This window comes from Podarcis gaigeae, assembly GCF_964106915.1.
Source record: "Podarcis gaigeae genome assembly, chromosome: 8".
Lineage (NCBI taxonomy): Eukaryota > Metazoa > Chordata > Lepidosauria > Squamata > Lacertidae > Podarcis > Podarcis gaigeae.
The window spans coordinates 83,357,398-83,370,886 of record NC_139684.1 but is presented as its reverse complement, the minus strand read 5'-3'; the positions used below and the strand labels follow the sequence as shown (position 1 = coordinate 83,370,886).

The 13,489-nt window shown below is 51.1% G+C and overlaps 1 protein-coding gene across 3 annotated transcripts in view; it reads left to right on the top strand.

Annotated features, from left to right (window-relative positions):
- HIF3A (hypoxia inducible factor 3 subunit alpha) overlaps positions 1–13,489 on the top strand; it is a 66,053-nt gene that overhangs the window by 22,459 nt on the left and 30,105 nt on the right. For 2 of the 3 annotated variants that reach the window (XM_083753777.1, XM_083753778.1), the window contains exons 2-3: positions 4,769–4,959; positions 10,885–11,030. In XM_083753777.1, the coding sequence (XP_083609903.1) occupies positions 4,769–4,959; positions 10,885–11,030 (337 nt within the window). Of the gene's footprint in view, positions 1–404; positions 688–4,768; positions 4,960–10,884; positions 11,031–13,489 lie in introns of those variants that run through there. The other variant, XM_083753776.1, reaches the window with a different exon arrangement.

Genomic DNA, 13,489 nt, shown 5'->3' with positions numbered 1-13,489 from the left:
CCGCTTCCGAGGCAAAGCGTATAATTTCCAAAAATGCATGAGGCTCGTCGTCCTCTTTCTAAAAATCAACCACTGCCTGATCTGAACTCTCCCATGCGAATTCTGCCGGGGATTTCATATTCTGGCGCAACATCACCCCCACAATGCATTTCTCTGGGTTGTTGGGGTTTTTTTTGGGGGGGGGAAGAGTTGTATTGCATTCGTCCCTCCCATTCGCCCAGCCGGTGTGTTCTTGTGATCCTTCGCTGCATTCACGCCCCCCTTGCCCATGCGCACCCATGCTTGTCTCAGGCACGTGACTGCGCATGAGGATTCCCCGCTTCCCTCCTGCCTGCTGCCAGCCCTGTCTGGTGACCTGTTGGCCCACCTGGCCACTGGCCAGGCCCCCGGGGTGAACCCGCTTGCTGGAGAGTAAGCCGAGAGCAGCCACAGATAAGGCGCTCGCCTTCATCCCTCACGGCAAAACGCTGCTTGCTCTGCGCAACCCGGGAGTGAGTGGCGCTGTGCCAGGGGACAGGAATGGAACACCCTGTACCCTGGATGGGACCTGGGAGGGACGGGTGGCAAGAAGAGCAGGACTGGGGAGATCAAAGCCCGGCTTTATTCGACTCAGGGAGCTGAACGGAGAGCCAGTCACCCGGCGATGCGGCGGCGCCGGAAGAGGCTGAGGTGCAGGAGCTGGTACAGGTGAGGTCCCCATCCTGCTTTCGAGGTGGAAGAGTTTTGTGGTCTGCTGCTGGTGTGCTTCTTTCATGCTCCAAAGCGGCGTGGCTTTGTGGCTTCCCACAGATCCCTGGGGCTTGTTCTGCAGGATTCTTCAAAGATCTCCGGGCTCCCAGGTATTGTGTGGGGTCTCCTTTGTGGGCCAAGGAGGGTCTTTTGGTGGGTTTCCACAGGGTCACGGCGGAGGTTTTCTGGGTCAGGGACTACAGTCTCCCACCTGCCTTTGCTGCTTGCATGTTTTTTTTTTTTTAAGAGGAAGGTGGGGACGTAATCGTAACAACAAACGAAATTAAAAATGTTTGCCTCGGGAATCTCTGAACGGCGTGGTTTCCCCCCCTGGAGCTTACAAGGGCGTTTCTTTCTTCGATATCCCGAGGAACTGTAAGCTTCTTGATGGTGTGAGGTTTTTTTTTTGTGGGAGCCAGCCTGGACAAATAAGTTTTATGCGGTTCCCTGTTTGGGGGCGTTTGTGGATCTCAGGATGCTTCCCATTGCCCAGAGCTTGGGGTGCCTGGGCTTTCAGACACTGATATCTGCAGGCAAACTCAGGGAATGTGATTCTGGGTGTCTTTGGTGCTTGGAGATCATTCTAGATCTGTAAAACTTTGGGGTAGATGCTACAATGCAAGGGTGCATTTTGGGCGGGAAAGAACGCCCAATGAAACCCACCAAAATGACTGGCTGGAACAAAATGGGGCACTTTGTGGGGGTTTGTTAAGAGAATAGGATTCCAGACACCAATAGGAACTGGACGGGAATTGTTTTTTTTGGGGGGGGGGTGCAATGCCATGAGGCCTAGATTTGTGTGTTTCCAGGTGAGCAACGTCGAATTCTGGGTCATATGAGAAACTGTGCAATTTTGAGGTGCATGTGGGCCCTAGGTCTCAATATCGGGGTGAACGCTTCTTTTTTTGAGGTGTTGGTCAGAATCCTAGGAAGGCGTGTCGCTGTTTTTCAGCTTCTGAGCGAGGGGCCTTGCCATCCCCACTCGCCAGCCCGCCACACGCCCCAGAATCTGCATGCATCTTTCTTTGTGAGGAAATCCCACGAAAACAACAACATAGAACACAGACTTCCCATTTTAAGGGTGCTTCCGTTGTGGGATGGGTTGTGGGTTTGAGGGAGGCTCGGGGGTGGCACTTGGCCCTGTGTCGGCTTGGCTTGTGCCTTTGTGTGTGCAGTTGTGCTTGGAGAAGGAAACTTGCCTTAGACGTGCCATTCGCCGCAATTTTGGCGGGCACTGAGAAGATCTGAGGGTATGTTATGTGTTTGTTTGGTTTGGACGGGGCAGTTGTTGGGGGCTCTCCTCAGAAGCCACAGCGAATAATTAGAAATCGTAAGAGCTGGATCGAAGCAAGCCTTCAAGTCTAATGGGGAAATCATAGAATCGTAGAGTTGAGGGGCCCCATGCAATGCAGGGATTCGCAGCTATCCCATTTGGGAATCGAACCTGCAACCTTTGCGTTCTCAGCACCACACGCTATCCAGGCTATCTCAGCTTGAGCTCCCTGCCTCTTCAGTCGGCCTAGAGCAGTGTTTCCCAACCTTGGGCTTCCAGCTGTTTTTTTCAGACTACAATTCCCATCATCCCTGACCACTGGTCTTGCTAGCTAAGGATGATGGGAGTTGTAGTCCAAAAACAGCTGGAGGCCCAAGGTTGGGAAACGCTGGCCTAGAGTATGATGTAACGGACTGTGGGAAACCTGAGCCAGGAATCTTGCCTTGAGCAACGTCACTCATGGCATAGCCTACCTTGCAAGGTTATCGGGAGGATAAAAATCGGCTTAGTGAACTCCTCAGAGAAGAATGGGTGATAAATGGGATTGTGAATGTTGGGTGTGTTGTTCCATGTAATCTGTGGCTTTGCTGCTGCGGAACATGGTGTGCCTGCGTGGGTTGGTGCCATAAACATACACTGGCGTGGGTGACAAATCCCAGGGTTGCATTGCTTTATCTTGTGTTTGAAGATCGCGTGAGCCTGTTGTCGAACCTTTACCCTTGAGGTGCTAGATGTCCACAAGCAGGGAGAGATCTAACTTTCAGACTCCGCCTCCCCCTACCCATATTCTGACCCATGTTCCCAGGAGGACTATCCCTTCTTGTTTCTTCCCAATGAGTGCATCCGTCTTTAATGGTCATCAAATCTTTTATCTTCTTTTCTTCTGCTTTGAGTTCCTGCATTGCAGCGGGTTGGACTAGATGACCCCAGGGGTTCCCTTCCAACTCTCCAATTCTATGATTTTGTAAGTGGAAGTTGCAGGAGTCAGGTGTTTCGGAAGGAGAGTTGCCCCCTCCTTTGGTAGGCTATCCTGGGAATAAATGCCCAGGTTGCAGAGCTGATCTCTGTTTATTGGGCCTGGGTAGGATTGGCACACACACCAAATATTGTCAGCTTGGCCACCCATTATTTGACTGTGGGGGACGCGGGTGGCGCTGTGGGTTAAACCACAGAGCCTAGGACTTGCCGATCAGAAGGTCAGCGGTTCGAATCCCTGCAACAGGGTGAGCTCCCGTTGCTTGGTCCCTGCTCCTGCCAACCTAGCAGTTCGAAAGCACGTCAAAGGTGCAAGTAGATAAATAGGTACCACTCTGGTGGGAAGGTAAACAGCGTTTCTGTGCACTGCTCTGGTTCGCCAGAAGTGGCTTAGTCATGCTGGCCACATGACCTGGAAGCTGTACGCCGGCTCCCAATAAAGTGAGATGAGCGCCACAACCCCAGAGCGGCCACGACTGGACCTAATGGTCAGGGGCCCCTTTACCTTTACCTTTTACAGATATTTCAAGAAGTCCACTTGGTAGATGGCAACTTTTTCCCCTTCCCTGATTTTTCTTTTAGAATTCCTTAGAGCGTTATTTTGTAAGCAAGGGGCAAGAGCGAGATCTGCCTTCCTCCCTAAAGCCGCAGCAAATCTCAGCAAAGCTTTCCCTGGTATATGTGAACTCACCTCCAAGTTCAGATCGAAGACCCTTCTATCGTAGCATCCTCTTCTCACAGTGGCTGGCCCCTAAATCTCAGCCTAACCTACCTCACAGGGTTGTTGTGGAAAAGACAACATAGGTCTCCCTGTGCAAAAAAATAAAATCAGGTGTGCTTTTAAAGACGCTAATGGCTATCTTGTGAAACAAGGACTTCTAGTCCCGTCCCCCCTTGTTTTGTCCGTGGCTTGTCAGACTTGTTGACTATTGTCTTCTGCTCTTCTCATAACATAAATCCATAGCAAAAATGTTATTTGATTGGTCACATCCTCATCCCTTGACCTGGGAATAGAACGCAGAACAACAGCTTCTGTAAATGGGAGTCCTGAGACAATTTTCTTATTTGTTTTCTATATTCCATTGATATCTTGCTTCTCCTCCAAGAAGCTCAGCTTAGCATGCGTCGTTCCTTTCCCCAATCCTTACAACAACCCTGAGAGGTAGGCTAGGCTGACAGGCCTAAAGTCACCTAGGGAGCTCTATTGCGGTCGAGCGAAGATTTGAACTCGTGTCTCCTCAGTCCTCCTTGTCTAACATGAACAACATGACACAAGCAGATATCCCATAATAGCCCTGCCTGGAGGCCTACCTCAAAAGTGCTGCTTTACCCTGATGTTTCAGTGCTTTTTCTGGAAAAAAAAGGTGTGTGCATGTTTCTTTGTTTCTTTGTTGTGGGCCCAGTTGAAGTGGCCCCCCGCCCCTGGGCAGCGGCTAGATGCAAGTTGTGATTAATAAACTCAAGCGAGCAAAGATCTGGATTTGAAATAGCTACGATTTTATAGGTTACAGATAGAGGTGGATTTTTGGCTCACCCTGACAAAAAAAAAAAAAAAGCACTGTATTTTTCCACGTATAAGACTAGGTTTCCCCCCTTAAAAAATAATGTCAAAAATTAGGGGGCTTCTTATACACGCCTACGCCTCCACCCATTTTCTTAAATCTGAGTCCCCCGTCTTATAGACGGAAAAATTCGGCATTTTTTTAATTTAAAAAAGGTAAGGGAGCTCAGTTCTCTTGCTCAAAAAAGCACACACAAACAAACCCCTGACCTTCCGTCCTTTCCCTGCAGGTCCACCACAGAAATCCGGAAGGAGAAATCGAGGGACGCGGCGCGATGCCGCCGCAGCAAGGAGACGGAGGTTTTCTACCAGCTGGCGCACACCCTGCCCTTCGCCCGGGGGGTCAGTGCCCACCTGGACAAGGCCTCCATCATGCGGCTGACCATCAGTTACCTGCGGATGCACAAGCTACTGAATTCAGGTGAGGGCTGCCATGTTCTCTCGGGGTTCCCCTCTTCCTTGCACCCCCCTCCACCCCCCAGTGCCCCAATCCTGCTCTGCTGGCAGTCCTGAGCCCCCTGGCTCCTCGAGGGGGTTCTGGAACATGCTACGTGCCGTCTCAGTGCGCCGTGTTCTGCCTGGCAGACGCCTCAATGCTGGGACTTGACATCTGAGCCGCAGCCGAGCAAATGCTAGCTAGAACCCTAAACATGTGGGGAAAAGTGGTAGGCGGGAGATCAAAAGCGTTGCCACCTGCCCCTTAGAGCCTCCTCCACATTTATGTTATCGCTCCCCATGGACCCCGTTGCTAAGCGACTTCTAGAATCTCCTCCTGCTTTCCGCTCCCACTGGTAGACCCGTGTAGCGGCTGCCGCAGAGGGATGCTCAGTGGACAGGCATTGTCCGATGGGGAGGAGCGCTTGCCCGCCGATGCCCGACAAAAGGACGGCTGTTGGACCAAACCGCCAGCAGCCTTGAACCCGAGACTCCCCGCCTTCCTTTGAAGCTCAAAAAAAAAGCAAGTTTCTAGTCCTGTTTGTGGCAGCTTGGAAATGCGACAGGCAGTTCTGATCTCGGGACTTGGGTGTCACTGAGGCAGAAGCCTGGGCTAGCTGTGGTGGTGGTTTTGAAATTGGGGAGTGGGGCAAGGATGCCTAGTGGTCTGGCTGTCTGAAAGCAATGAGGTCCAGCTCCAAGGGCCTTCTGGTGGTCCCCTCAATGCAAGAAGCAATGTTACAGGGAACCAGGCTTGAGGGCCTTCTTGGTAGTGGTGCCATCCCATCAGATGTCAAGGAAGTAAATAATTACCTGACCTTCTGTAGACATCTGAATGCAGCCCTAAATCAGGGAGCTATTAATGTGTGATGTTCTGTTGTGTTTTTGTATATTCTGTTGGAAGCTGCCCAGAGTGGCACGGGCAACCCAGTCAGGTGCAAAAAAATAAATAATGATTATAATAATTAAAATTTGTATACCACCCTTCATTCATAGATCTCAGGGTGATTCGCAAAATTAAAATACAAGATAAAAGAATACAAAGTACATCATAAAAACAAGAACAAAACGAAACAATAACCTCCCCCCCCCCCCGCTTCCTACAAACACATTTAAAAGGTTTAGGATATTAATCAGCCAAAGGCTTGGTTGAAGATGAATCTTTTCCCTTGGCGCCTAAAGGTGTATAACGAAGGTGCCAAGCGAGCCTTCCTGGCGAGAGCATGCCACAAATAGGGAGCCACCAAGAAAAAGGCCCTGTTCTCATGTTGCTACCCTCCGGACCTCGTGAGGGACACGAGTAAGGACCTTCAATAATGATCTCAGGGTCTCAGGTAGGTTCATATGGAAAGAGGTCTTTGACATATTGCGCTCCTAAGTCGTTTAAGGCTTTATAGGCCAAAACCAGGACATTGAATTGGGCCCGGAAACTAATTGGCAGCTGGTGCAGTCAGGCCAGGATCGGTGTAATATGCTCAAACTGCCTTGCCCTCGTCAACAACCTGCACCATCTCAAATTTCTGAACCGTCTTCGGAGGCAGCCCAAGAATCACAGAATCCTAGAGTTGGAAGAGACCACAAGGGCCATCGAGTCCAACCCCCTGCCAAGCAGGAAACACCATCAGAGCACTCCTGACATATGGTTGTCAAGCCTCTGCTTAAAGACCTCCAAAGAAGGAGACTCCACCACACTCCTGGGCAGCAAATTCCACTGTCGAACAGCTCTTACTGTCAGGAAGTTCTTCCTAATGTTTAGGTGGAATCTTCTTTCTTGTAGTTTGGATCCATTGCTCCGTGTCCGCTTCTCTGGAGCAGCAGAAAACAACCTTTCTCCCTCCTCTATGTGACATCCTTTTATATATTTGAACATGGCTACCATATCACCCCTTAACCTCCTCTTCTCCAGGCTAAACATGCCCAGCTCCCTTAGCCGTTCCTCATAAGGCATCGTTTCCAGGCCTTTGACCATTTTGGTTGCCCTCCTCTGGACATGTTCCAGTTTGTCAGTGTCCTTCTTGAACTGTAGTGCCCAGAACTGGACACAGTACTCCAGGTGAGGTCTGACCAGAGCAGAATACTGCTACGTTCATAGCAGTAATCCAGGGGTCGGCAACCTGCGGCTCCAGAGCCGCATGCGGCTTTTTAACGCCTTTGCCGCGGCTCCGGGGTGGAGGCGAGGGGAGAAGGCGCATTTTCCTTTGTTCCCGTGCAGTCGCTGTCATCTGTGAGGCGGCGGCGGAGAGCAGAAGGCAGCGCCACTCTCCTCGCGAGTTGGGCGCAGGGCAGCGGCAGCAGGAAGGCTCCCCAAGGGCCGAGCGGCACGCGCCCGCCTTCCCCGTGAGCCATTGTTTTTAGTGCGCCTCCTTTCACTCATTGTTGCCCCGCGCGGTGAAGCGACCCCGGGTTGGGAGCCGCCAGGATCTCTGGAGCGAGTCCTCTTTCGGGGGTTGTGGGGGCTCCCAGCAGCAGCAGCTCCTGGCGGGAGCTCCTGCCGGGCGCGCAAGGCTTGCAGACACTCGCCCGAAGCACGGGGAGCCCTCCGGAGGGCTCCCTGTGCTTCGGGCAACAGGCTGCCGCCCCAAGCCTCGCGCGCCCGACGGGAGCTCCTGCCGGGCGCGCAAGGCTTGCAGACACTCGCCCGAAGCACGGGGAGCCCTCCGGAGGGCTCCCTGTGCTTCGGGCGGCAGGCTGCCGCCCCAAGCCTCGCGCGCCCGACGGGAGCTCCTGCCGGGCGCGCAAGGCTTGCAGACACTCGCCCGAAGCACGGGGAGCCCTCTGGAGGGCTCCCTGTGCTTCGGGCGGCATGCTGCCGCCCCAAGCCTCGCGCGCCCGACGGGAGCTCCTGCCAGGCGCGCAAGGCTTGCAGACACTCGCCCGAAGCACGGGGAGCCCTCCGGAGGGCTCCCTGTGCTTCGGGCGGCAGGCTGCCGCCCCAAGCCTCGCGCGCCCGACGGGAGCTCCTGCCAGGCGCGCAAGGCTTGCAGACACTCGCCCAAAGCACGGGGAGCCCTCCGGAGGGCTCCCTGTGCTTCGGGCAACAGGCTGCCGCCCCAAGCCTCGCGCGCCTGGCGGGAGCTCCCGCCAGGCGCGCAAGGCTTGCGGACACTCGCTGGGGCTGCAGGCTGCTGCCCGCAAGCCTTGTGAGCCTGTGGGAACTCCCGCCGGGCTTGCAAGGCTTGCGGATAGCTTCCTGAAGCCTGGAGAGCGAGAGGGGTCGGTGCGCACCGATGCCTCTCGCTCTCCAGGCTTCAGCGAAAGCCTGCATTCGCACCATAGGACGCACACAGATTTCCTCTTCATTTTTGGAGGGGAAAAGTGCGTCCTCTGGAGCGAAAAATACGGTATATAGGATGTCTTTGTTGCTGGCTGATTTGCTGCTATTGCTTTGCAATTTGCAGCTACTGTTTTGAAGGGGAGTGAAGAACACACACTCAAAAAAAGGTAACTTGTTAATATAACGTTTATTTCTATGAGGAGGAGTAATTCTGAGGGGTCAAACAAAAAATAATTAAAAAGTGTCAAAAAAGTTATTTTTATAATGACGAGGATAACATTGGGCTAAGAAACAATGTATGCAGTGTTATATTTGTTTTAAATGTCGCAATGGTTTTGCGGCTCCCAGTTGTTGTTTTTTCTTCGGAAACGGGTCCAAGTGGCTCTTTTTGTCTTAAAGGTTGCAGACCCCTGCAGTAATCTAACCTAGAGGTTACCTGAGCATAGAAGCCAGGCTTTCCCTGTCCAAAAGCATCCTAGTGGCTGGGCTGTGTGGAGCTGGGATTCTCCATTTTTGTTATCTACTAAATTCCAAGGTTCCTAAGTCTGCCTTTCAAAAGTTTTGTTGGGTTGCAAGCTGACCCGCTGCCCTTTGCTGCTTGAAGGGCTTTTTGCCAGCTTCCTGATAGTAAGGGAGCTACAGGTATTTCCTGGGGGCAAACGTACACCTGTCCAGGTGTTTATAACTTCAGGGCTGAATTATTACAGTGAGTTCTGGGTGGACTGCTGAGACAGCTTCCCTTGGCTGCCAGTGTGCCCGCGGCCCAACAATTTTGGTACTTATATACAGTGGTGCCTCGCAAGACGAAAAGAATCCGTTCCGCGAGTCTCTTCGTCTAGCGGTTTTTTCGTCTTGCGAAGCAAGCCCATTGACGGCTTAGCGCTATTAGCGGTTTAGCGGCTTTTAGCGGCTTATCGTCTTAGCGGATAAGCGGCTTAGCGGCTTAGAAAAAGGGGGGGAAAGGGGAAAAAACCCACAGGAACTCGCAAGACATTTTCGTCTTGCGAAGCAAGCCCATAGGAAATTCGTTTTGCGAAGTACCTCCAAAACGGAAAACTCTTTCGTCTAGCGAGTTTTCCGTCTTGCGAGGCATTCGTCTTGCGGGGCACCACTGTACAAGGTGCTAAACAACACAGGGATTGTGTTACTTGAAATATCTTCTTGTTCCCTAGATACCTGTTCAGGTTGTGTACTCATTGGCAGGTGGTGTGATAGTTGCTGAAGATACCTGATTCCTGCCCTGTGACATCCTAGCATTGCAACCCCTTTTTCATGGAGTCCTCTCCCTGTACAAATTAGACAGGCACCAACCCTACTGGCCTTTCAGCATCCATTGAAAGCCTTTTAAATTAACAACTCTTCCCTGACTGGAGATCTCAGCTGTGGCTTTCGTCAATTTCTTTGTGTTAAAATATGTACTGTGCCTTGTGCCTACTGTGTCATGTTTCCTGAAGGATTTTGCTTTGAAAGTTTGGGATGTAAAGCAATATCGGCCCCATTCAAACCATACATTTAAAGCGCTTTGATTCCACTTTAAACAGTCATCGCTTCCCCCAAAGAATCCTGGGAGCTGTAGTTTATTAAGGGCACTCAAGAGTTGTTGCAAGACCTCACTGTTGCCATCTTAGATCTACAATTCCCTGAGAAGAGGGATTGATTGTTATGCTGTTCTTGCTCCGGGAGTGCCGTACAGTGGTGCCTCGCAAGACGAAAAGAATCCGTTCCGCGATTCTCTTCGTCTAGCGGTTTTTTCGTCTTGCGAAGCAAGCCCATTGACAGCTTAGCGGATTAGCGCTATTAGCGGTCTAGCGGCTTTTAGCGATCAGCTGTTAAGCGGCTTATCAGCAGAACAGCTGATAAGTGGTTTAGCGGCTTAGGAAAGGGGGGGGAAGCAGGGGGAAAACGCAGGAACTCGCAAGATTTTTTCGTCTTGCGAAGCGGCTCCAAAATGGAAAACCCTTTCGTCTAGCGGGTTTTCCGTCTTGTGAGGCGTTCGTCTTGCGGGGCACCACTGTATGTGTATTTCTATTAATGTAAAATCAAAAAACCATAATCAAATGTACAAAACAAAGAAGCAGTACATAGACTGTATTTTCAAAAAAAAAAATTGCTTATTAAATTGATGTACCTCCTTTCATCACAGGATATCAGGGTGGTTCACAGAATGAATAAATAAATAGGGAGCAGATAATGTTGAAAAATGAAAGCATCCAAACACATAGAGGAACCAAATTTCACATTCGAATGAGGAAAGAAAGTTCTGCATATCGAAATTCGACACGTAAGAAACATTCTGGGTTTTGTGAGTTATTTTCTCTGCAGTAGCCAAAGCCCACATAATGTTGTGCCACAGTTGGAGGTTTAAAGTTTGTAGCGTCTTCCATTTCTGGGCCCAAGGAATTCTCACTGCAGCCCAGGATCATTGTAAGACGTTCCTTAGGTCAGAAAGCTGCGGTTTGATCACCCCACAAGTCCCAAAGGAGGCTTGAAAGGAGCATTCTCATCAGGGGCCTTGAACTTCCAACAAGAAGCCTTGTATATGTGCCCCAGACTTGCGGGTCCTGTCTCTGTGCCATGGCACGTACCTGAGCGAGCTTTGCCCTGAAGCAACTCTTCTTCTGCTTCCTTTAAAACCAGGAGAATGGAGAGATGAGGTGGAGGCAGAGGAGCAGGTGGACGCGTATTACCTGAAGGCCCTGGATGGCTTCCTCATGGTCCTGACCGAGGAAGGGGACATGATCTACCTCTCCGAGAACGTCAACAAGCACCTGGGACTCAGTCAGGTGAGGCGCTGCCACCTGGCCAGAACCAGAGGACACCTGTGCAGGTTGATGAGGTGGGGGACCTAGAGAAGTCAGGGGGGTGATGTTCTGCAGTTCCACAAAACTGGCAGGAGGTATTTTGCCTGGACAAGTTAACCAGGGCAGGGAACCTTTCTCAGCTTGAAGGCCAGATTCCCTTCCAGGGACCACATGCCAAAAATGTGCGAGGCCAGGTGGGCGTGACTCCTACCTTTCTGCACTTGGTTATGTTCCCAGTCGCATCTTTCTGTCCAGGCCTCTTTTGGTGGTGGGAGATGAACCTGCTCTGATTCTCCCGCTGCCAAGAACTTCCTTGAGGCTAATTTTATTTTGGGCGCTGGGGAGGGGAAGGGACGTCTTACGTGTTTCTGAGGGCAGCTGAACTAAAACCACACCCAAACACATTCATTTGCCACAAGCGGGTTCCCAGCAACTCTCTGCAGAAAGAGAGACTGGTGGTTGGTTCCCATCTGTCTGTCTTGGGACACAAAAAATACATTCATTTGCCACAAGCGGGTTCCCAGCAACTCTGCAGAAAGAGGGACTGGTGGTTGGTTCGCATCCGTCTATCTTGAGAGACAAAGGAAGAGTGCGGTTTGGGGGGAGAAGCCAAACTATTGGAGAATTACATCGCCTGCTGTGGCCGTAGAGACCGATGCAGGAGAGACATGTTTTGTTGCAGCTGGGGCAGAGGAAGGCGTCCGGTTGTGCTGCTGCAGATGCACCATGGCATTCACCATATTTTTCTCTCTGTAAGACGCACCACCCAACCATAAGACGCACCTAGTTTTTAGAGGAGGAAAACAAGAAAAAAAATATTCTGAATCAAATGTCGTTGAAGGAGGAGGAGGGAGGATCAGGCTAAGGCATCACAACAAGAGGCGCTGCGCAGCTCTCCCTCTTGCTGTGCTGGCTTCAGGGTTAGCTGCGCAAAGCCTCTTCAGTGAGGCAGGAGGAACAGAGCAGCGCGGCTCCCCAGCCCCCAAAGAGCAGCTCAGGAGCGTGGGGCATCTGCACGCAGCCTGCCCGCTGTTCCCAAACCTTCCCGGGGCTGCAGGGGGAAGCGGAGGCTGCCGGTGGAGCAGTGCGGCTCCACACCACCACCAAAGAGCTGCTCAGGAGCATGCTGCACTCCAGCAATTTGGCTCCAGGGACCACACATTCGCTCCATAAGACGCACAGACATTTCCCCTTGCTTTGTAAGAGGAAAAAAGTGTGTCTCATGTGTGGGATGTGAAACACAAGAGCAGTCAAGTACAACATTCCTAGAGTGAAGGTGTTTACACATGGGGAGGGATGTTTGTCCAGCCAGCAGGTAAACTTCCTGTTTCCTTCTGGGCTGGGACAGACTTCCTCTGCATGTGACTAGAGGTGGGCGTGGCCTCACCTGTGCAGGTAATGACGAAAGCACAGGGCAGGGCAGCCATCTCTCTCTCTTTCACCACATGCATCAAAGACACAACATCTACTGAGCCAAAGATGCCCTCTTGGCTCCCAGCCAAGAGAGGACAAAGGGACTGTCTTCTTATAAGATAGATTCCAAGTGTATGTTACTTCATTAAGATAAGTCTGTCTCCTGGGATCTGATTGTGAACAGAATGTGAGTAAACTCTTTTTATACTTTTGTAAAAGACTGTGTCGTCTCTTCTATTTTATGAGGGAATAAGGGGGAAATACCAGAACAGTTATTATAGAGGCTTTAGTGAGCCTGAGCAAACGCAGCCATTGCAAACTTAAAATAAAGGGGAATGTGTTACTCTGCTGAAATTGGGGAACTTGTTAACACAAGTTGGATAAGGATACAGTGGTACCTCGCAAGACGAAATTAATTCATTCTGTGAGTTTTTTCGTCTTGCGAATTTTTTGTCTTGCGAAGCACGGATTCCCTGGGTATTAACGGTGTTAAGAAAAAGGAAACAAACTCGCAAGACGTTTTCGTCTTGCGAAGCAAGCCCATAGGGAAATTCATCTTGCGAAGCAACTCAAAAAACGAAAAACTCTTTCGTCTTGCGAGTTTTCCGTCTTACGAGGCATTCGTCTTGCGAGGTACCACTGTATAATCAGACAATGTATCCTCTCCTGCAAATCGGAACATTCCCACATTATGAAGTGAAAAATATGGTAATCTCTCTGCGCTCCTCCCAGTGGTTATTCCCCCTCTGGTCACTGCTGTAGATGCACAACCTGACTTGTCTCCAGGCCTTTCGCATCATGTTTGCAGACATAACACAGATTTGGTCTGCCAACGGGCCTAGTGCCTGAAGCTCCCCATAGATCACGCCCTCTCTAATGGGGGACTTGGCAAATTGTTTTTACTCTGGACATTTCTGCCGTGGGCAGCACAGGAACTTAAGATGGGCCCTGCTGGATTCAGCCAAAGTCCAGCATCCTCTTCTTCCAGTGGCCAACCAGTGGGGAAATCACCAGGAGGACATGAGCAC